General features: G+C 49.2%; 1 protein-coding gene across 2 annotated transcripts in view; it reads right to left on the reverse strand.

Annotated features, from left to right (window-relative positions):
- The window catches only part of OLFM2 (olfactomedin 2), a 78,101-nt gene that overhangs the window by 37,087 nt on the left and 16,052 nt on the right, over positions 1-24,962 (reverse strand). Inside the window, exon 1 of one of the 2 annotated variants that reach the window (XM_061422059.1) lies at positions 21,302-21,556. The exons of the other annotated variant lie outside the window; for it this stretch is intronic. Coding sequence (XP_061278043.1) covers positions 21,302-21,436 — 135 coding nt within the window. The 5' untranslated portion in view covers positions 21,437-21,556. Of the gene's footprint in view, positions 1-21,301; positions 21,557-24,962 lie in introns of those variants that run through there. 2 annotated transcript variants of the gene reach the window in all.

Below are 24,962 nucleotides of genomic sequence, written 5' to 3' on the forward strand. Positions count from 1 at the left end.
ATTTTCTTTTTCTATCCTCATAACCTCTTCTCTGGTCTCAGGATATGGGGTCAGCACTGGTCCATCTCAGGGAAGTGAAAGAAAGTGAAAGTGTTAAGTTGCTCAGTCGTGTCTGACTCTTTACAACCCCATGGACTGTACCCTGCTAGGCTCCGCTGTCCATGGAATTCTCCAGGCAAGAATAGTGGAATGGGTTGCCATTTCCTTCTCCAGGGGATCTTCCTGACCCAAGGATCGAACCCGAGTCTCCTACATTTCAGGAAGATTCTTTACCATCTGAGCCACCAGGGAAGCCCTTAGTTCATCTCAAAACTTAGGTTCAACTCTGGCCCATCTGAGGAACTGGATTTGACCTTACCTATCTCAAGCTTGAACTGTAGCCTCGATTCATCCAGGACTTGGGTTCATTCCTGGGCTCCTAGGTCTCCTAGGACCACGTTTATCTTTGGTCTATCCCTAGACCGAAGTTCAGTCTTTGCTGATCCAGGGTTTGGACTTGATCCTAGATTGTCTCAGAGTCAACTGTGGGGTATCTTAAGACCTCATGGGTAAACCTTTGCTCTGCAGGGCTTGAATTAATCTCCAGTCTCAGAACCTGAGTTAAGCCTGTTCTGACTCAGAACCCAGCTTCCCCCAGGTCTATCTCAGGATCTGAGCCCCTCTTACCCAAGCTCAACTTTCAACAATCAGTGGTAAACCCACAGCTGACAATTCCTCTTTCTGAGCATCTCCTTATTCATGGATCACTTCCCCCAACAAGTGCTTAGGCCTCTTGAATGAATGTCCACTTCAAATGATTGGTGTGTCCCATGATTAATGAGGGTAGGGGGATTTTATCTCTCCAATGCCATTATCTAAAATTCACCAGCGTGGATTTTATGGGTCTTTCAAGGATTGTTGCAAGGCTTTCTTGATAAGCTATTACAAGCAGCATTAATCTTCAAGAGTTGGGGAGTTTACGAGAATCCATCATGAGTCTTAACTCATAAACACTGGAGTTGGACACCCCCTCCCCATCTGATCTGTCTCTAGGCTCAGAGGACCAGTCTGAGGCCAGGAGCTCAGTAGCAGACTTTGAAGAGGGCCTTCTTCATGGGTGTGTACGATGGGAACGAACCCCTGCACACTGTCATGGGGCAACTTGAGCTAAACTGGGAGACTCAAACTATTCTCCATTTTCCTCCAGTGTTCCCTGATCTCCCAGGGAGAATAACAGCCGTAAAGTGGAACCTTTCTTCTCCCCTGACATATTTTACAATCATTTGCTCCATTCTGGCCCCCCCTCCTGTCACAATAGAGGAGTTGCCCTTTATCTCAAAGATCATGCAGCTCTTCTTGCTTTGGTCCTCCTCTGCCTTCTTATGTTGTTGTTGTTCAGTCGCTAAGTTGTGTCTGACTCTTTGTAACCCCATGGCTTGCAAAGGCTTCCCTGTCCTCCCCTATCTCCCAGAGTTTGCTCAAACTCATGTCCATTGAATCGGTGAACCATCTCATCCTCTGTCGTCCCCTTCTTCTCCTGCCCTCAGTCTTTCCCAGCAGCAGGGTCTCTTCCAATGAGTCAGCTTTTCGCATCAGATGGCCAAAGTATTGGAGCTTCAGCTTTAGCATCAGTCCTTCCAATGAATATTCAGGGTTGATTTCCCTTAGGATTGACTAGTTTGATCTCTTTGCTGTCCAAGGGACTCTCCAGAGTCTTCTGCCTTCTTATACGATCTCTTTTATCTATATTTATCTATTTATCTCATTCATTTTAAACTTTTTATTTTTATTGGAGTATAGCTGATTAACAATATTGTGATGGTTTCAGGTGAACAGCGAAGGGACGCAGCCATACATACACGTGCATCCATTCTCCCCAAGCCCCCCTCCCATCCAGGCTGCCACATAACACTGAGCAGAGTTCCCTGTGCTGTACAGTAGGCCCCTGTTGGTTATCCATTTTAAATATAGCAGTGTGTACATGTCGATCCCTAACTCCCTAACTATCTCTTCCTCCCATTCTTCCCCCCGGCAACCATAAGTTCATTCTCTAAGTCTGTGGATCCGTTTCTGTTTTGTAAGAAAAGAACTCTCTCATTGGTTTTTAAATAAACGCAAGTCTCTCCTATGAAAAAACAAAACGCCTTACTTGTCTCCTCCTTCCATCTGTCTTCAGCTCCTCTCCTCCTCTTCTCAGTTGCCTACACTAACTGCCTCCGTTTCCTCACTTCCTGAACTAGCACCTCCACTGCTCCTGTCTAGTTTCTGACCCCATCATACCACCGACACAGATTTTGCCAAGTCCACCCACGGCTTCCATGTTTCTAAACACAATGGCCATTTTTCAGCCTGCCGTCTCTCTTGACCTCTCATCAGGGTTCAACTCTGTTGACTTTTCTCTCTTTCTTGATATATTTCCTTCCCTGGCTGCCATCACACATGTTTGCATGGTTCCTTCCCACCCTAGTCTCCTTTGCAGACTCATCTTCCTCCACCTGGTCATTAAATGTTACTCAAGATCAGGATAAGTCAACCTGAGCATGACAGATACTGTGGCCAGATAACAATTCTGTGCATTGTAGGATATTCAGCAGTATGTCTGGCTTCTACCCGCTAGACACCAGCCATATCCCCTTTCAGCTGTGACAACAGAATGTCCCCAGACAATGCCAAATATCTCCCTGGGTGCAGAATCACCTCCAAGTTGAGAACTAGTGCTCCAGACTCAGTCTTAGGCTCTCTCGTTCCCTCGATCTTTCTCTGAGGGTATTTACTCTTACCAAATCTCCTATCACTTGCATGAGTGTACAACCTCAGACCTCCAAATACATATATATATCTGACTCCTTGATCCCCTCCCCCTCACCAAGACCCTTGGCTCTCAAAAGCATCTCAGTCCCAAAAATGCTCAAAATGAAAAGAAATCTTCTCTCCTGAACCTAGTTCAGATCCAGATTCCTGTGTTAACTTCTCCATCCCCTTCCCTACCCCCGGCCAGTGGTTCAGATGCCCAGGCATTATCCCCACCCACATTTCTACTCTCTCACTTGGTCTGCTGCTGCTGCTAAGTCGCTTCAGTCATGTCTGACTCTGTGCGACCCCACAGACGGCAGCCCACCAGGCTCCCCTGTCCCTGGGATTCTCAAGGCAAGAACACTGGAGTGGGTTGCCATTTCCTTCTCCAATGCATAAGTGAAAAGTGAAAGTGAAGTCGCTCAGTTGTGTCCAACTCTCAGTGACCCCATGGACTGTAGCCCACCAGGCTCCTCCATGCATGGGATTTTCCAGGCAAGAGTACTGGAGTGGGGTGCCATTGCCTTCTCCGCTCACTTGGTCTAGTTGACCTTAACTCCTAGATACTTTACAACTCATGCAGCGTTCTCTGCGCTGTATCATCACTCAATGGTCCAAGCCACCCTCACAATTCAGAAAGTCCATCTGATCTGTCTTGATCTACGCTTTCTCTTGCCAGTTCACTCCACACATGGGAGCCTCAGGAACCTTTTTTTTTTTTTAATATATTCCTTACTGCATTATGGTTTATTAGAGGATGCTGAATACAGTTTTCCTGCGCTATACAGTGGGACCTTGTTGTTTATCCCTTCTGTAGAAAATAGCTTGTATCTGCTAATCCCAAACTCCCAGTCCATCCTTCCCCATGCCCCTCCCCTTTGGCAACCAGAAGTCTGTTCTCTTTATCTGTGAGTCTGTTTTTATTTTGAAGATAAATTCATTTGTGTCATATTTTTAGATTCCACATATAAGTGATATCATATGGTATTTGTCTTTCTCTTTATGACTGACTTCACTTACTATGATAATCTCTAGGTCCATCCACATGGCTGCAAATGGCATTATTTCATTCCTTTTTATGGCTGAATAATATTCCCTTGTGTATATGGACCACATCTTCTTTATGCATTCATCTGTCAATGAATATTGAGGTTGTTTCCATGTCTTGGCTACTGTATATAGTACTGCTATGAACACAGAGGTGCATGTATCTTTTTGAATTATAGTTTTGTCTGTTTATATGCCCAGGAGTGAAGGTGCTGGATCATATGGTAACTCTATTTTTAGTTTTTTGAGGAACCTCCATACTGTTTTCCACAGTGGCTGTACCAACTTACATTCTCACCAACAGTGTAGGAGGGTAGGGAACTTTTATAATGCTTACTGATGATATCATTCTCCCGACCAAAACCTCACTGGCAGATTTCTTTTATTCTTAGCACACAGATAAAACCCCTTAACACAGCCACGAGGCCCTGCAGGCCTGCCCTGTATTTACTTCTCTGCTTTCATGCTACATTGTCTCTCCCTTCTAGGGCCGTCTTTGGTCTGCCGTATAGTTTGCCTCATCCCAGAGCCTTTGCATAAGCAATTCTCTCTGCCTAGAATACCCTTTGCTCTCTGCTTCAGATCTTACCTCTTACTTCCTCTGACTTTCCAAATTAGATCAAATCCCCTTATTAGACGCTCTTTTGACACCAAGAATCTTTCTTCAAGCTGTTATCACAGCTGCCATTTATATTTATTTATGAAATTTGGTCATCACCTGTCTTTCTGTTTTGAAGGAGGCTCCATGCACTGCTTGGCTCACCATCTTATCCCCCAAGAAGGGCACATAGTAGGTCCTCAATGGTTATTTGTTGAATAGTAATTGGATAAACGGCCACACTGCTTTCAGGATCAAGTTAGAGTGATGTGCTCTGGCATTTGAGAATCTCCATGACCTCGAGGACTGAGCTCTCAGTCCAGGTAAAGGTCAGAACAGAGACCAAAAGGCACAAGACGCAAAGTGGAGAATAATAATTCTGTAGAAGTGGGAAGTCAGAGGCAGGGATGACCAAGAGAAAACAGGCCCTCCAAGGAGCGTGGCAGGTAAATCTTGGGGAATGAAATGCCCTTCACAGAACTTAGAAGGGAAATCCAGGCCATTATATCTACCTGATTATTAATGGGCAGGGTGAATGGCACCCCACTCCAGTACTCTTGCCTGGAAAATCCCATAGACGGAGGAGCCTAGTGGGCTGCAGTCCATGGGGTCGCTAAGAGTTGGATACGACTGAGCGACTTCACTTTCACTTTTCACTTTCCTGCATTGGAGAAGGAAATGGCAACCCACTTCAGTGTTCTTGCCTGGAGAATCCCAGGGACGGGGGAGCCTGGTGGGCTGCCGTCTATGGGGTCGCACAGAGTCGGACACGACTGAAGCGACTTAGCAGCAGCAGCAGACCCAGCTGGTATTTGGTCTGCTCTATTCACCACCCCCCACACCCCAACCTTTAGAAATGGTTCCCAGGTCTCTGGTCCTCTCCAAACATCACCCCATTTCTCTGTTCCTCACCTTCTCCTCCCCGACGTCAGTCGGATCCATCAGCAAGTCCTGATGGCTCTCCCCTAAGAACCGTGCCAATTTGCGCACTGTTCACTTTTCCAGATGCTTCTTTCCCAGCCCAGCCACCTCTGGCTTTTGCTTGGACTATTGCAGTCACCTCCTCCCTGATCTCCCTGCTTCCACGCTCACTCACTGGTATCCTTTCCCCATCACAGAAGTTAGAGGGATCTTTAAACAATGTGAATCAGATCATGGCTCCCCTCTCCACTGCAACTTACCCAGCAGTTTCTCATTGTATTTAGAATGGAATAAAACCCAACAACTCACTTTGGCTCGTGAGGCCCTGCATTAAGTGTCCCCTACCAACCTGTAAGACCTTAGTCCTCTCCTCCTCTTGAGTCACACAGCCCTCTTTCCAGAAGGCATGAAACTCATTCCCATGTCAGAACATTTGCACTGTGGTTCCCTCTCCTAGAATGCTCTTCTCCCAGAATGCTCTTCCCTCTCCCAGAATGCTCCTCTCCCAGTTTTTTCCCTCTCCCAGTATGTTCCTCTCCCAGTTCTTTCCCTCTCCCAGAATGCTCCTCTCCCAGTTCTCTCCTTCTCTCAGAATGCTCTTCTCCCAGTTCTTTCCCTTTCTCAGAACACTCTTTTGCCAGAATGCTCTTCCTTTTCCAAGAATGGTATTCCCTTTCTCAGTTCTTTCCATGGCTGGCTCCTTCTCATCTGTCAGGTCTCTGTTGACATGTCACCTCTTCAAACTTCTAAGATGAATGAATTCTGGGGATCTAATGTACAGCATGGTGACAATAATTACCAACACTGTATTATATACTTGAAAGTCACTAAGAGAGAAATCTTAAATGTTCTCACCTCACACACACAAAAATGGTAATGATGTGAGGTGATGGAGGTGTTAACTAATCTGGTGAAAATCATTTTGTAATACACGTGTGTATCAAATCATCTTCTTGTACACCTTAAAGTTACACAATGTTATATGTCCACTATATCTCAATAAAGCTGGCAAAGAGTCACTTCCCCAGAGAGCCCTATCCTGGTGTCTTGATAAAATGAAGTTCTCTGGTCACTTTCTTTTACTTGTTAGTTTCATTACAGCATGTATCTCTCCAAAACGAACTTGTTTATATATCTGCTTAGATGTTTGTTGCGTCTCCATGTAATATACATATCACAAAACTGAGGTAGACCCATCATATTCACAGCTGCATCTCAGCCCCTACAACAGTGCCTGAGACACTAGGCATTCAGTCAGAGTTTGTGGAGTGAATGCATTCATGAGTGAATGAGTGATGATGTCTAGCACTGCCTCCCTTCCCAGTGACCCTTCCAAGAGAAAACTTCTACTTGTAAATCCCAACTGAGTGGAAGACCTCCAAACCACATGTCCCCAGGCACCCAGGGTGTCTGACAAACTGGACGGTAAGTGGATTCCTGATACAAGTTGAAAGAGATAAATTCTCTAGTCCAGGGAGATGGAATTGGAACATGGAGGTCAAGGCAATTAAAAGGTATGGGGGCCAGTGGGGCCCTGGAGCTGGAGACGCATGGCGGATCAGGGGCTGCAGAAACCAGAGCCATGACAGGCTGGAGTGAGGAGTGCAGAAATGAAGACGCCTCAGAGTAGGGGGGTGGACAGAAAAGAGGGTTTCCTCCTGAATCCATAGGAGCCCCACCTCCACCACATCCCTCACCCTAGTTTACATCTGCATAGTGCTGTTACCGGCTGATAATCTCTCACTTATTACCAGTCTCTTTTCTTATGTATAATTTTATTTATTTACTTATTTTTATTTTTGGTTGTGCTGGGTCTTCGCTGCTGCGCAAGCCTTTCTCTAATTACAGCAAGTGGGGGCCTACTCTCTAATTGTGGTGCTCAGGCTTCTCATTGTGGTGGTTTCTCCTGTTGCCAAGCACAGACTCTAGGGCACACAGGCTTCCTTAGTTGTGGCTCCCGGGCTCTAGAGCACAGCTCAACAGTTGTGATGCATGGACTTAGTTGCTAAATGGCATGTGGGATCTTCCCGAACCAGGGATCAAACCCATGTCTCCTACATTGGCAGGCAGATTCTTTTACCACTGAGTCACCATGGAAGCCCTGTTACTGGTCTCTTTCCACTAAAATATCAGCTCCATGAGAGCAAACACCCTGTTTTTCTTGTCTACCTGGCACCTAGTAGGTAGAGAATAAATATTTGCCAACTGAATTGCTAAAAAAGTGAGTGAATGACAGCTTCCCAAGTCCCTGAAGCCCCTGTTATTGGGTTTTCTGAGACTCCCTGTATTCTTTATCTAAAATTCTTACTTCACTGGGCCATATCAGGTCTTTTTTTTTTTTATTCCAAATAGATGCTCCAACATCCGCCCATCCCCAGGCAGACAGACAGGAACTGTGATGTTTGGAGGCAAATGAGAATGAAGAGAGATGTCAGGGAAGAGTGCACAGTGGGAGAGGAAACCATGGCTTTAAAGGACTGACTCTCAGAACAGGAGAGAAACAGATGAAGCTGGAAGGCTACTGGGACACTATGATGATAATGCCAGGACTGAAATGTAGAGGATAAAGAATCTCTTTGTATTTCAAAAATATTCATAATAGGGGACTTCCCTGGTGGTCCAGTGGCTAAGACTCTGTGCTCCCAACGCAGGAGGGCTGGGTTCCATTCCTGATCAGGGAACTAGACCCCACATGCCACAACTAAGAGTTGGCATGCTTCAGCTAAAGACCCCTTGTGCTGCCACTAAGACCTGGTACAGCTAAATAAATAAATAATATTTTTTAAAAAAGAATATTCATAATGATGGTTCTATTCAGTGTTAGAGATAGTCCCTAACACACACGGAGCTCCACCTGTGCTGGGTGCCACTTTAAGCCATACCTGAGCATTGGCGGCCATAACTGGCCCTGATGGGAGCAGGGTGTCAAACAGGGGAGAATCTCACCTAAGACAGCCTGAGTGAGGCTGGCTCGGGGCTCTGTATTTGCACTCGTGTAACTCGGGTCTCCTCCCCCATGGTTCTCCAAAAAGGGTCTGAAAAAGTCACTCATGCTGGCTTTGAGATCTCATTTTGCCAGGAACCCTGGGGAATTTGGTCGGGGGGTGGTCATTTGCATCCCAAATAGTGACATGTGGGTACTGGGGTCCACAGAGGGCTCTGTGACTGTGGACATCAGTGTTCATCCACAGGCACCTGTGAGCATCTGCATTCTGGACACGCATGGAACATCTGGACACATCTGTGACGAGTCATGTGCATGGGTGCATACGAGCATAAACTGAGGGGAATGCTGGTGTGCATCACTGCGCGAGTGCAAATATGCATGCCTCTTGCACTGTTGTCCATAGGTGTGAACATTCCCTTCATTTAGATGTGTTCACAAGCATCTATTCCCATATGCAATTTGTGAGCCCACAAGTCAGTCTGCATAAGGACTCTTAAATATATATATACATATTATACATACATGTGTGTGTGTGTGTGTGTGTGTGTGTGTGTGTATAGGCTTTCCAGGTAGCTAAGTGCTAAAGAACCCACCTGCTAATGCAGGAAGACTCGAGTTCCATCCTTGGGTCCGGAAGATTCCCTGGAGAAGGAAATGGTAACCCATTCTAATATTCTTGCCTGGAGAATCCCATGGACAGAGGAGCCTAGCAGGCTCACAAAAGAGTTGCCATGACTTAGCAACTAAACAACACAACATATCTTTATATAGATCAGGTGTACACTGCATACATGTTTATCTGTATGCCTCTCTCCTTGAGTCCTCAAGCCCATGTGCTACTGTGTAGCCACGTACATAAACGAACACTGCTTAATCCAGAAACTGCACTGCCACAGTGCCCATCACAGAAGGGAATGCCCCCTTATAAACGCCCATGACCCTGTGTGTGCTGATCTGCACAGCCCTGTACGTATCTGTATGTCTAATCGGGAGCCACAAACATGTTACACATTTGTGTCCATTCAAGAAGATCCCTGCCCTTCCATGTATTAATACAACTCTCCATGTGCATTTGTGTCCAGCTGCCTGTAACAGCGAATATTTCCACGCTCCTCTCAGCAGGAACTGACATCTGTATATGTTCTGTCGGTTGCACTCTTAGGTGTCCTCAACCAATTCATTAGCATGGCAGTCAGTCCTGAAATATTCCTGCAGAATTTATGCTTTACTAATAAGCCTGGTGTCCTGCTGAGGTCACATGGCACTTTACAAGGGCTAATGGAGCCAGCTTCGACCAGCAGGGCTGGGGATTCCTGGTCTCCTAGAATAGCCAGAGAATGCGTTCACTGGAATGAGCAAATTTCTCTTCCTTCTCACTGCACCAAATGCCCCAGCCAATGCCTGTCTGCAGAACTGAAGTCACATTTCAAGGTATGTTTATCACTCCAGTGCTACCCTGGCATCACATTAAGGGGGGCATCATCGTCTTTGTCATTATACTGAAGGCTGCATCGCTGGTGGATGCTATGCTGAGGGCTGCCTCAACAGACTGTGTGCAGTGGGAAGGGACAGGCAGAGGTAAGAAGTAATCCCAAGGGACCTGGTGGGACTAGAGCAATGGAAGAAATGGGGACCCTGGCGCTATGCCCTGGGGGAGGGAAGCTACAGAGGAGCAAATAGGGCATCAAGACTTGGCACTCAGGGACTGCCCTGGTGGTCCAGTGGCTAAGACTCCAAGCTCCCAATGCAGGGGCCTTGGGTTTGATCCCTGGCCAGGGTACTAGATCTCACATGCTGCAACTAAGACCCAGTGCAGCTCTGGGGGGACCAGCAGGTCTCCAGCCTCTGCCTGAGTCTATGCACCCGAAGCCACCTTGCTCTTCTGGATGGATGGATAGGGCAGCGGGGAGAAGGCTGTTATAAATTAAACATTGAGACGCCATCTGAGCACCAGACTACCGTCGCCTCATTGGCTGGTTCTCTCCCAGGAGGCTGCGGGACTGCAGGGTGGGGGAGAGGGCAGGGGAAGTGGCTCGCTTAATTAATTAGTCCTAATTGAGATATCTTTGTAAATACCCCTGTATGGAAGGACACGATCCCATTATTTCCTGGGAATTTGCCATCTCTATTTGTCCGCAGCCCCTGAGCATCGCAGAAATGACAACAAAAGAAAAGAGCAGTCCAAAAGACTGCTGGAGATTTATCCGTGCTTCTGATGATGACAGCAGCACCGAGGGGTTGGGGGAGGAGGCTCAGAGATACACAGAGACCCAGGCGGAGTGGCAGGCAGAGAGACAGAGAGATGCAGGCAGGGAGAGATGGGGAAACTGATATACTGGGCAGGAGGCGGCAACAAGCAATAGGGAGACCAAGCGACACAGGCAGAGTCAAGAAATTCAGGCTCTGAAATACAGGAAGAGGGAGAGACAGCCAGAGATGGGCGGAGAAACTTCACACCAGGGAAGACCAGAAGTGGGGACAGATGGACCACGGCTGGGCCAACAGACCTTCCTCTGCCTTTTCCCGCCTCGCCCGGTCTCCCCATCTCTTAGGCAAACTACCCACTGCAGCAGCGGCAACCATCAAGCCTGATTCCTCTTTGGCCCTTGCTCCCCTCCCTTTTGCTCTCCCTCCCCCAATCATTCCTGCAATCATCTTCCTTGTTCAAAATGAGCTTCCGCAGCTGTAGCCCAGACAGCTGTTCCATCTTGGAGCCAATGCTGGGTCCTGGTGGCTGGGTCCTAGAGGGACACCCTCCTGGGCAGCAGAGCGGGTGAGGGAGGGTGGAGGAGGGTTCAGGCTCGCCGAGAGCTTGGGCACCCACCCACCCTTCACCCCAGACTCCCATTAAAGCATGCCCCCCATCCCCAGCATCACCAGGGGTACAGACACTCCCCACTTGTCCCTCTAGGGCCTTCAAGGGCTGATGCTGGCCTGGCCCGTCACTGAATCCTGCCCAACATAGGTTCCAGCTCTGTCCTGTCTCAGGAGCCCTCTCAGGTCTGAGAATTTGAGCCTCATCCCTACCCCCTGTCAGGGTCCTGGACTGTGATATAGCAACTATGGCAATAATAGAAACAGAATCCTGGAGAGAGACATAGATAGACAGAGACTGAGAGACAGATGTGGCTTCCCACGCGGCAGAGCAGTAAAGAATCCACCTGCCAATGCAGGAGATGCAAGAAACGAGGGCTCGATCCCTGGGTTGGGAAGATCCCCTGGAGAAAGGAATGGCAACCCACTCCAGTATTCTTGCCTGGAGAATTTCATGGACAGAGGAGCCTGGTGGGCTAGAGTCCATGGGGTCGCAAAGAGTCGGACATGACTAAGCACACACACACACATGGCATGGCACAAGAGATAGACGTGGAAGAGAGATAGTGACAGACACACCAAGAGGCAGAAAGGACAGAACCAGAGACAAAAGAGACACATAAAGACAGAGACACACAGGAAGGAGGAAGGAGACTTACAGACAGAGGTAGAGACAAGAGAGAGATGGAGAGAAGTCAGTGGGACAGAGACAAAGAGAGGCAGACATGAGACACAGGCAGACAAACAGATAACCATCAATATTCACTCAACAAACACTTTTTGAGGGGACTTCCCTGGTGGCCTAGTGGCTATTATTCCACACTCCCAATGCAAAGGGGCCTGGGCTCGATCCCTAGCCAGGGAACTAGATCCCACATGCTGCAACTAAGAGTTCACAGGTGGCAACTGCTAATAAAAGATCCTGCATGCTGCAACTAAGACTCGGTGCAACCAAATAAATACAAATAATAAACAAAGGAAAAAAGCCTCCATTTATTGAATGCCTACTATGTGATGGGCTTCCCTTGTGGCTCAGCTGGTAAAGAATCTGCCTGCAATGTGGGAGACCTGGGTTCGATCCCTGGGTTGGGAAGATCCCCTGGAGAAGGGATAGGCTATCCACTCCAGTATTCTGGCCTGGAGAATTCGATGGCCTGTACAGTCCATGGGGTTGCAAAGAGTCGGTCACGACTGAGCAACTTTCACTTTTTCGCTTTCTATTATGTGATGGCGATACACAGTGAAGACAAAGAGAGGAACAAAGATAGCTAATGAGACAAAGATATGAGAGACAGAGAGAGAGACACTTAAAAGACAATGTTTAAAAATAGAGAAGCATCAAGGCTGAGACAAGAGAGGACTGAGAACCAGCCTGGTCCCTCAGATCTCTCAGTGGCAACTTCTTCACTCCCACACACAAAGACACCCAACCCCACATCAAACTCTCTCCAAGCGCCTGAACCTCCCCCGGAAGGCTGCTTTTCTTCCTTGCCCAGCTTCGCGGCTGCTCCTCACTGGAGCTTCACAAAGAGGCGTTAGCCACCCAGGGCCAGAGGTGAGAAGGATGCTGGGGGGAATGCAGATGCCAAGAGGCAAAAACCAGAGCTTCCCCCTGGAAGAGGAGGAAGCCAGTTTTAACTGCACTCAAGCAGCCCCAAGGTTCAGACTACCCTCCCTTGGTAGCTGTCCATGGTGCTATTAGTGGTGCCAATTGGATGGGCAAAGGCAGCATTTCAAGCCATTTCTATGTGCTGCGTCAGGCTCAGGTGGTAGTCAGCAGCACCCAACAGCTATGGTCCCTGCCTATCTCACCAGATCGTCAAACAGAACACCTGCCATTCCATCCCAACACCTTTACATGCCCTGTTCTCTTGGCGTCTCTCCCTCCAAGTTACCAGCTCCGTCTTTGCCCAGCTCTTACTCATCCTTCATGTCTCAGGGCAAACATCACCTCCTCAGGGAAGGTGGCCAGTCCCTCCCAACTTCCTGTCCTCACAGTTCCACATCTTCTCCTTCACGGCCCCACTAATTTTTAATTATCTAGAAGTGTGCACATGGCTATTTGCACAATTCCAGGTTCACAGTCTCCCCACGAAGCTTTGTGAGGAAAGAGACCTTGTTCACTGCTGTATCCCCTGCCCCCAGCACAGGACTTGGCACGGAAGAGCTCAGAGGTTGCTAGTCGGGGATGATTGCTTTCTGGTTGCAAGATCACTTCATACTTTAATGTGGGCTGCTGGCAATGTGCCCGTTTGTTGGACATCCATTCAAACAGAGACAAGTTGAGAAACAAAGACACAAGGGGAAAAAAAGTTTTAAGAAACAGACATTTCTGAGGAATTCTCCAGCAGTCCAGTGGTTAGGACTCTGTACATTCACTGCTGAGGGTGAGGGTTCAATCCCCCATTGGGGAACTCAGATCCTACAAGCCACGATGCCAAATTAATTAATTAATTAAATAGAAAAGAGAAAGAAACAGGCACTTCTGAGCCATGGGAGAAGATTGAGTTGTTGTTATTCAGTTGTTAAATCATGTCTGACTCTTTACAACCCCATGGACTGCAGTGTGTCAGGCTCCCCTGTCCTTCACTATCTCCTGGAGTTTGCTCAAACTCATATAGTCACAGAAATACTCAATTAAGGCTCAGAAGTTTCACTAGCAGAAAGAGGGGGCAGTAGTGTCATGGGGCAGAACTGAGACCATTCAAGAAATACCTACTGCCCCAAATGAGACAATTCCACTAACAAACAAGAGGGATGAAAGTTTTTGCTTGCATGGCACTACCGTTCTGTTGGTGGAAGACAGTTACCAACATGATTTCAGATCAATATGAGTACTGGGAAAAGAACAGAACAGGTTCAAATAATAAAGTGGGGGGCATTTTAGCTGGGGAGGCCAGGGGAGCTCTCTCTGAGGAGATAATGTTTGAGCCTGAATCAGAGGGGTGAGAAGGAGCTGGCTAGAGAAAGGATGTTCCCAGAAGATGGGAACAAGTTCCAGAGGCAGAAACAAGACTAGCATGGGATGGAAAAGTGGTCCTTCCTAGATCTGCAACTCAGGCAGGTAGGGATTTGTGATAATAATAATAGCTAACCTTCGCAGGCTCCTTCCATATGCCAGGCACACTGCTAAACACAATGCTATACAGTGTGTGTGTGTGTGTGTGTGTGTGTGTGTGTGTATATTTTATTGTTGTCCCCATTTTATGGATGAAGAAACTGAGGTTTACTGAATTGGGCCAGGTAAGGAGTTTAGATTTGGCACAAGAGATGGGGAGATTTTTAAATGAGACAAATTTCACATTTACAGTCTAGAAGGATATGCTAACAATTAGGTCTCTAGAAAAATGCAACGGGCAGCCTCATATTCCTTTCCTGCTCCAAAGTCCTCCAGGTCTCCCATTCTTTGACACTCAGAATGAAGTAAAGGCAGACTTCCCTGGTGGTGCACTGGGTAAGAATCCACCTGCCAAAGCAGAGGACGTGGGTTTGATCCCTCGTCTGGGAGGATTCCACATGCCATGGAGCAACTAAGCCTATGCACCACAAGTATTGAGTTTGACCTCTAAAGCCCACAAGCCACAACTATTGAGCCCATACGCTGCATCTACTGAAGCCCGTAAGCCTAGAGCCTGTGCTGCACAAGAGGAGCCATCACAATGAGACGCCCTCGCACCGCAACAAGAGAGTAGCCCCCGCTAAACGCCACTAGCGAAAGCCCTCACCAGCAAGGAAGACCCATGTAACCAAAAATAAAAATAAATAAATAAATAAATTTTAAAAAGAATGAAGTATAGGCACCTCTGGCCAAATCCCATCATGACATGGTCCCCCCCTGGCCATTTAGGCCACTTCCACACTCTTCCCATCCTGGTACATATTGGTGTTTAATAAATAGCTGTTAAGTGAATAAATGGGATGCCAGGGAGGGTGCTGAGCACAAGAGGGATGGTGACTCAGGTGCTCAGTTTTTCTGAATTGCTTGCATCTCTCTGTCCTCACCAGGAGGCTCCTCACCTCCAAGCCTTCGTCCCTGCTGTTCCTTCTGTCTGGAGCCCCCCTGCTCTGTTTTCACCTGGCCAATTCCTTCTCCACTTTAAGACTCAGTTGGACATCACCACCTCCAGGAAAGCTCCATCACACCCCGGCTGATTTCAGTGCCCCTCTCCTGTGTCCCCGCAACACTCTAGAAACATCCCTGTCTCCAGGCACACCATGACGTGTCACAAGTACTGCGGATGAGACAGTAATCTGATTGAAGTCAGGGCTTTATTCATCTCTATATTCCACAGTCCAGGACCCTTCCCAGTACAAAACAGGTACTCAAATATTTCCTGACATATTGAGGTGTTTGAGCAGAAGCTGTAGTCCACAATTATGAGCAGGTGAATAGGCAGGTGCGGGTGAAATCCACAATACTTCGCCTCCTTGGTTCCTACCCTGGTCCAGTCCCCATCATCGCTCACCTGGACCAGGGCTGTGGCCTCTTCCCCAGTCTCCTGGCTCCTGCCCTTACCTCCCACAGTCTGTCCATCCTACAGGGGCCAGAGAAAATCTGTGAACACCTGAGTCATCATCCCTCTTGTGCTCAGCATCCCCCCGGCCTCTCATTTATTCATTTAAAAACTGTTCATTGAACACCAACTGTGTGCCAGCCCCAGTGCTAAAGCACAGGGGCTACAACAGTCAACAAAAATGGGTTAAAAAAAAATCTCTGCCCTCATGGAGTTAGCGTTTCAAGGGGGAGGATCAGACAACAAAATAAATAAATCAACTACACTGTGAGCAACAGAAGGTTAAAACTGCAATGCTGAGAGCTTCCCGGGTGGTCTAGTGGTTAAGAACCCACCTGCCAATTCAGGGGACAAGGCTTCAATCCCTGGTCCGGGAAGATCCCACATGCAGTGGAGCAACGAAGCCTCTGTGCCGCAACTACTGAAGCCTGTATGCCTAGAGCCTGTGCACCACAACGAGAGAAACCACCACAATAAGGATTCCGAGCACTGCAACAAAGGGCAGCCCCCTCTCACTGCAACTAGAGAAAGCCCAAGTGCAGCAAGGGAGACCCAGGCACAGCCAAAAATAAATAAATAAATAGTTTTTTAAAAGCGCAATGCGGAAAAGGAAAGCGTGAAAAGACAGATAATGTGCAACAAGTTGCAAGTTAAATCTAAAATCCTTGCAAGTCCCTCTCCCCCAAACATGATGTGGCTCCCACCACCTCCCTGCCCTCATTCCTTCTAGCTTTCCCCTTCACTCACTCTCCTTCAGCCACACTGATTTCCTCACCGTCGCTCCAAAATTTCCGACATAGTCCCACCTCGGGGCCTTTGCATTTGCTGTTACCTCCACTTACTTCCTTCAGATCTCTGTTCAAATGTCACCTCCTAAGAGACATCTACTCAATCTAAAATAGTCTCCCCAAGACTCTCCACTCCCCTATACTGCTCTATGGTTCTTCACAGCACATTTATCACTCTGTGTGTGTGGTGGGGGTGAGGGTGAGCTTGGTTGCTTTAGTTGTGTCCAACTCTTTTTGACCCCACAGACTGTAGCACACCAGGCTCTTCTGTCCATAAGATTCTCCAGGCAACAATACTGGTTGCCATGCCCTTCTCCAGGAGATCTTCCCAACCCAGGGATTGAACCCTGCATCTCCTGCATTGCAGGCAGATTCTTTACCACTGAGTTACGGGGGAAGCCCTGTATCACCATGTATATATTATCAATTTATCTGTGCACTTATCTATTTGTCCCCCTTCCTGCCCTAGAATATCAGTTCCACCAGGACAAGATATCTGTCTGTTTTGTTCATGGTCATATCCCTGCCACTTGGAAGAGTGCCTGGCACATAATAGGTGCTCAATAAATATTCGTTGAATGAATTAATGAATGGAGAGAATGTCCAAGAGAATTCTTGTTATAGAATAAGAGGAGGAGGCATCAGTAGTATACAGCCATGTTTAGGGCTCTTCATAAATATTTGGCCACTTCTCTCTGTTCCAGGTCATAGTAGGACCTCCTGTCTCACCCTCTTTGGGGTTAAGCATACCATGTGACTTGTGCTGGCCAATGAAATGTAAGCAGAAGTAACACGGGGTTTCCAGGGGAAAGCTTTAGGAAGCAGTGAGGGGGGCTACGCCGTGCCTTGCTCTCCCTGTTTCAATGATCAGGTCACTATAGAGCCTCCCTCATTCCAGGTCCCTGACTACCACCGACAGAGCTCACCAGCCAACATGGACGCACAGTGCAAGCACAAAATAAACCAGTGCAGTGTTAAATCACTGAGTTGTGAGGCCACTTGCTACAGTCCTTCCTTGCCTCAACTGACTGTGTATTAGGGTCCTTTCCCCACTGAAAACCGTCAAGAAAAGACAAGGATTCCGAACTTTGGTTCTTACTGGGAAGTCCTCAAAAATAGCTGCCAGACCATCCCTGTTTCTCCCAGGAGGAAAAGGGTCCTCCCCAAACAGAATATTCCTCCTTCATCTCCCCTTCCTTCCCTCCATCCCTCAAGGAGGAGGGGATGGACAAGGGCATAACATATAAGATGCAGGTAACTCACTTCAGGCCCTGGAATGACGGCAGCCGCTGGCAATGGAGCTGACAATGCTTGGTCTGGCTCTGAATTTATGACCCCCAGGTGAGAAACCATTCCGCTGAAGTCTCCCATCCCGCAGGGATGGTTTATAGCTGGGAGTTGGCCAAAGGTAGTAGCAGAGGCAGTTCCCCCTCTCCCTGTCTTCCAGAGATGGTTTGTAACAGCATCTCTCAGAATCTCTTAGCATGCTAAGCTGTTTCTCTGGATCAGATCAGGGAGGTGAACAATGGCCAGAGGGTCTGGGCTCGTCCCGTCCTCAAAGAGACCCTTTTTAAAGTCAAGCACCAGCATCCAACTGTCTGCTTCAGGACCGGGAATTCTCACTACCCGGGTTCCTGAACCCCTCAGCTTAACCGTGTTGCTGCTATGTACCTTCCCACAACTCTTCCCTATTAAACACCTACTCTGTGCCTTCCATTTGTTCTTCAATTCTTATGAAGGTGGATTACTGATTTAGACACTTGACAAATATTTATTCCATGTCTATTATTTGCTTGGCTGTAATGGCAAACAGAGAAGCCTCTTCTTACTGAACCTAGCCATTTGTTTTTATTGGAAGGTGGAATCTTTATGAAGATGCAATTGTTGATTCAGCCACTTGACAAATACTTATTGTAGGCTTACTATACATCAGGTCTTAGGTTTCAATAATGAGTAAAACACAGATGTCCTCATGGATCCTGTGGTTTAGCGGGGACCCTGCTTGACGAATGAGGATATTGGAGCTTAGAGAGATTAAATAATTTTCCCCAAGGTCATAAGACTGGTAACTTGTAGGACCAGAATTCAAACCCAGATTCATCTGACTCAGAGTCCTGCCACTGAGCATCTACATCCCAGGCACTGAACTGGGATTTTCAGGCATACACGCACTTGTCATAAAGAAAGTACTCAATAATTTTATTGAATAAACAAAAGAGTTGGATGGATAGAGAGATGGATAGATGGAAGGATGGATGCATGGAAGAATCGATTAAGAGACACATAATGAATAATAGGTGAATGGAAGATAGATGGATGGAGAGGTGGATGGAGAAACAAATGGAAGGATGAAGAGATGAATGGGTGGGAGGATGGTTGACTGGATGAATGAATGGATGGATAGGTGAGTGGACAGATGTATGGGTAGATGAAACAATGAGTATAAAGATAGTTGGATGGATAGGTAGATGAAGGGATGGATGGATGAGGACCTGGATGATAGACCTCTTACCCACAACGGTTCTGTGAGGTAGACATTATCATTCCCATTTTATAGATGAGGAAACTTCTGCCTACAGTGTCATGTCACTGGCCCGGAGTGCAAGTCATAGAGCACGTTGGGGGAAAGTCTGCATTTCAATCTATGTCTACAGACTCCCAAGACCCTTTCTAGAGCACTCTCATGTCACAGTCTCCTTCTAGGTCCTACCCTGAGTTCTTTGGCATCTCACTCCATAGAGCTCTTCTAGCAAGGCTGAGTGAGACTGAGGAATGGGGATGGGGATCAAGGATGGGAGGACTATTAGCTTTTAGTAGGTAACTTCATGGAAGCATTGGATCAAGGTCCTGTCAGCTACAGATAGGCTAGAGCAGAGACGACATCCAACCACACACACCCTCACACTTACAGAAAAATTGACACACACAGGAATCCACCCACACATACAAACTAGGCACACATACCATTCCTAAATAAACACTTGAACATATAGCATGCACTTCTAAAGACAGACATGTTCACATTTATATGCACATGTACATATCTGCAAAGACATATTTACACACACAAAGTCATAATTCAGAGACATGCTGTTACACACTTATGTACACATTCCCCAGACATTACCCATATGCTGTACATGATACGAGCACACGTTTACACTGACTCATATTTTTTAGATGGTAAGGGAGTGGAATAATCCAGCTTCTGATTTCAATGAGACACCATCTCCCCCCCACCCCCAAAAGGCAACAGTAAGAAGTCTGTCTCAGAGTCATGCAGACAAACATATGCACACATACAATTACATACATGCAAACCCACAGTCAGGGACATACAACTGCAGATACACACTTAGACACATCCACACCCAGACACAGTGAGTACCCAGGGACACACCCACTCCGTCTGGAATGCACCCTTACATACAGGCAGACACATCTATGCCCTCACGCCAGCAAAGCACATGAACTTTCTCTAACCTCCACTCACACACACCCCCATACACACACCAAAACCCACGCATAGATAGATACACCAGGACATCGCTTGATGGGATTGACACACAGAAAGACATTGTTTCACACACTGACTTCAATTCTGAGAATTCAGACTGAAAGCCCTCACCTGGGCCAAGCCCAGTGACAATTCCTTCCAGGGGCTGATGAAGCCTGAGCACAGGACACGGCATCCCTGCCTCTACTTGCCCGCAACCCTTGGGAGCAAAGACCTCTTTCCTTTCAGGGTGGTGGCCATTGGAGGCTCAAGAGGGGAGCTGATGAAGCTGGGGGACTGTCAAGCAGGAAAGGGAGATCCATGAATCCCAGATCCAGATATTGGGAGGAGTCCCAAAACCAGACTGAAAAGGGGAAGGAATGAGGGGTATGGGGCATACCTAGAGGAGCCTGAGGGAAATTTCTCCAGGAGGATGTCTCCCCAGGACACCAAGACCACCATTATTAACCCTGAAGGAGCTCCCCCCAACACACACACACATCCTGCCCTCTCTCGTTGCGCCCCCTCACCCCCAGACAAATTCTCTGACTTGGGAAGCTAGAGGATGAAGGTGATAGAAGAGAATAGGAAGGTATGGGGAAGGCAGCAAACCTGGAGTTTCTGCGGGCAGCACAGAGCCCCAAGCCCTGCTCTCTGCACCCCCCTCCCCCAGAGTCTGAGACCCCATCTGCCTCCTAGGGTTTCAGCACATGGGGAGACAGGTAATTAGAAGGGAGATGCTGGGGGGTGGGGCGGGGGCTGCACAGGGGAGAGGAAAGGAAACACAGAAAAAAAGAAACACTAAGTCAGAGACAGCTCAACAGAGACTCACAGAGAGGGGAAACAGAGAAACAAACCAGAGGAAAAAGAAATCAAGGAGACAGAGCGAGACAGACAGGGAAACACACAGAGAGAGACAAAGATACAAGAGAGGGAGACAGACTGATAGACACACGGGACTACTCAGAGACATCAAGACACAAGCAGGGAGAGATTGTGACAGTGGAGACGCTCTGAGACCCAGAGATTTGCCCATTCAGAGGCTGGGTTCCTCCCAGACCCCCGAATCTACCCTCCCTCTTCGCCCCATTCAGCCCGGACCAGGCTCAATTCCGCAGCCCTTGCTGCCTGCGCCCCAGGGCCGGAGCGAGCCTAGTACCTTGTCGCCACTCGGACACTGCACATTAAGCCTAAGAAATAATCATAACAATAATAAAGGCGCCGCGGAGGTGGCCGGGGGTCCCAGGGCGCCTCCGCCTCGGCGTCCAGCCCCCAGCCCAGGAAGGGCGCCCCCGGGGCCGGGCGCGCGGGGAAAGCAGGGGGGCGGGGGCCCCCGGGGGCTGCGGCGGCGGCTCGGGCACCACGCCCCCCCTCGGGAGCGCCCCCTGCGCGGCGGCCACTCACGATTTTCTCGGAGGCGCCCGCACGGGACACGGTGCCGTTGAGCCCCACGAGCGAGGGCAGCGTCTGCGACATCCAGTTAGTGACCATGGCCATGGTGCTGAGCACGGCCCCGATCTTGAGCAGCGGTACCGACATCGCGCCCCCGCCTCATGCCCCGCGGCCGCCCGCCGCCTGGCGCTCCGTCCCTCGCCGCCCAGTCGCCCCAGGGGACGCGAGCGCGAGCTGGGGGCCGGGCCAGGGCCAGGCCGGCCGGGGGGCTCCGGGACGCGGGCTGCGGCTCTGCGCGCCCGGCGGGGCTCCGCTTATAAAGCGCCGCCTCGGCCCCCCCGCACCCCCTCCCGCGCCTCCGCGCCGGGCACTTCCAGCCGCCGTGACGTCACGGCTCCGGCCCAGAGCCCGGCAGGGGGCGGGGGGCGCCCGGACTACACCCCCCCGGGCCTGGCCACCCCTCTCTACGCGGGACCCACCCATCCCGCGAGGGGCCCCCTCCGGCGGCCTTCCCCACCTGCCCCACCCCCACCGCCGCGGCATCCCGGCCCCGCCCCCAGCGGTGTCCCCGCCCCCAGTTACCCCCCAACCACCCCAACCCCAGTGAGGTATTCCCTGGCCACTCTCCACGCACAGCCCCTCTCTTAGACCCCCGGGTGCTTGGCCAGCGTCTAAATGGGCACCCGCCCCACCCCGACCATCCAAAGCTGGCAGGGGGCGGTGAGAGGAGGGTGGCCGGAGTCACAAGTCCCTATCCACGTCCTGCTAGGACACCGACACCGGCTCCTTAAAAACCGAGAGACCAGGCATGGGGCGGGGGGACTCTGGTGCGCTTCCTTGAATGGGAAGGCCAAGGGTCTCCTTTTCCTTGGGGAAGGGGCACCCCGGTACCAGGACCACTCGGGACCGCTTGGTTGTTTTCGGACGAGGGAAGCCTAGAGTGGCGCGTCCGAGACCAATAGATGTGACTACTTCAGGAATGGGGTCACTTTTGCAGCAGGAGGACCCGCTGCCCACATGACTCCAAGGGGCGGCATGGCTACCCCCGACGGCTGAGACAGGAACTAGCCTTTTGCAGACAGTCCCAGGCGGGTCTCCACTCACAACTTGAACTTAGGGTGAGGGCGGGGAACTGATGCTCGGACCCTCCTCCAGACCCCAGGGACCAGCTCCCGGGCCCGCCCCTTCGAAGGAGGGGGGCGTGCAGTGCCCCCCCGACTTTCCACCCACGCACCAGCCGGCGGCGGGGGCGGCCAGGCCGCCAGGAGGAGAGCCCTGCCGGTTTTAATTTCCTCTGTTTTCCCTGCACTCACGCCCCCTCCTGGCGTCCCCGCATCACCTCGCGTGGCCGCCGCCACCGTCGCCTTCAGCCCGCGGCCGCCGCCGTCTGGAGGCGACGATGACTCAGGCCTTTCCTGGGTAGTGGCCGCTCACCGCCCTCGGGAGAAGCGCTGGGCATGGGGGGTAGAGATGGTGGGGGTCTTGACAATCCTTTTTTTCTGAGCTTAACGATCCAGAGAGGCAGGTTCTGCCCTTATGTGACCTCAAGCAATGACCTCTCTCTGTCTCAGTTTCCTCATCTGCAAAGTGGATGGTTTTAAGGATCTGCAGACCTAACACCTGTAAATGGCTCCCATGTCCTGACAATCAAGTAAAAGATTTATTGAGCATCTACTATGTCCCAAGCACCATGAACAACAGATTTTAAAAGCTCTGCCTTTGTGGAGCTGAACATTCTATAGCCGACAAAGGTCCTTCTAGTCAAAGCTATGGTTTTTTTCAGTAGTCATGTACATATGTGAGAGCTGGACCATAAAGAAGGCTGAGTGCCAAAGAACTAATGCCTTCGAACTATGGTGTTGGAGAAGATTCTTGAGTCCCTTGGACTGCAAGGAGAGCAAACCAGTCAATCCTAAAGGAAATCAACCCTGAATATTCATTGGAAGGACTGATGTTGAAGCTGAAGCTCCAATACTTTTGGCCACCTGATGTGAAGAGTCGACTCATTGGAAAAGACCCTGATGCTGGGAAAGACTGAAGGTAGGAGGAGAAGGGGACAACAGAGGATGAGATGGTTGGATGGCATCACCGACTCAATGGACATGAGTTTGAGCAAGCTCCGGGAGTTGGTGATGGACAGGGAGGCCTGGTGTGCTGCAGTCCATGGGGTCACAAGGAGCCGGACAAGACTGAGTGACTGAACAACAATAGGATCAGACAGACAACAAGTGGGGGTGGAGAGGAGGGGACATATGGACTAAGTAGGGGAGTAAAACTTTAATCGAGGTGGTTGGGAAAAGTGACATTTGAGCAGAGACCTGAAGAAAGTGGAGGGAGCCATTTGGATATCTGAAGGAAGAGCTCCAGGCAGGAAGCATAGCAAGTGCAAAGGCCCTGAGACAGAAGCAAATGTTGAAGGAACAGGAAAGATGCCAAGTGTGCAGGTTGCAGCAGAGTAAGTTGGGGAGAGATGGTGCTTGTAAAGCACTTTGCTGCTTGTCTGGGACATCGTGTTTCATAAATAGCTGACATTGTTATTATCTGCAACTGATAATGAGCTTTAGAAAAATGAGATGTCTCTTTGCCTACTTGTACTACAGCTTGCATTTAGGAGTGCTGAACACTTTGCAAATACACTTGCTGAGTACTGGGTGAAATCTCCCATGAAAAGTACAGCACCTTCCCTATTTACAAGAGAGGAAACCACTCAGAGAGGAGCCAGGAGATAAATTTGAGCCCAGGATTTGAACCTAGGTGGGTCTGATTTCAGATCCCCGAGCCACTGGGCTCCAAGCCCTCCCAGTTTAAAGAATTTGGAACAGGATGATACTCTCATTCACTAACTGTTGGTGATGCAGGAAACAGCACTAGCTCCTTCCAGCCAAACTCCTTCAAGGAGTGGTCTACACTCACATCTATACTTGCCGTCTCTGCTCCCTCACCTCCCATTTCCTGTATGTTTCCCACAATCCTCTCACTAAAGGACCAGTGGCCCTACAATTTGTTCATCCCACAGCCTCATTTAGTCACTCTCACAGGTAAGCCCTTGTGGATCATTCCCTTCTTGAAAGTCATTTGTCCTCTGAATTCAATGCTGCACCATCACTGTCTCCTGCCTTCTTCCTAAATGTCTCCTGAGGCTTTGTCCTAGGTTCCTAGCCCCTGTCATTCTGTATTCTGTGCCTGGATCATCCATCACACTCACTCCTAGGGTTTTGGTTCCATTCAGCACACTCCCACCTCAGGACCTTTGCACTTGCTGTCTTCACTATTAACACAGATATACACGATGTTTGTTCTTTTTTTTTTTTTTTTACTGTATTTATTTATTTTGGCTGTACCATGATATGTGAAAGCTTCCCTGTTGGCTCAGATGGTAAAGAGTCCGCCTGCAATGTTCAAGACCCAGGTTCGATCCCTGGGTTGGGAAGATCCCCTGGAAAAGGAAATGGCAACCCACTCCAGTATTCTTGCCTGGGAAATCACCATGAACAGAGGTGCCTGGCGGGCTACAGTCCATGGGGTCACAATGAGTTGGACATGACTGAACCACTAACACGTGTGGGACAAATGGCATGTGGGACCTTAGTTCCCCAACCAGGGATTGAACCCAGGCTCACGACATTGGAAGACAGAGTTTTATCACCACTGGACTGCCAGGGACGTCCCTAAC

This window comes from Bos javanicus, chromosome 7 (assembly GCF_032452875.1).
Source record: "Bos javanicus breed banteng chromosome 7, ARS-OSU_banteng_1.0, whole genome shotgun sequence".
Lineage (NCBI taxonomy): Eukaryota > Metazoa > Chordata > Mammalia > Artiodactyla > Bovidae > Bos > Bos javanicus.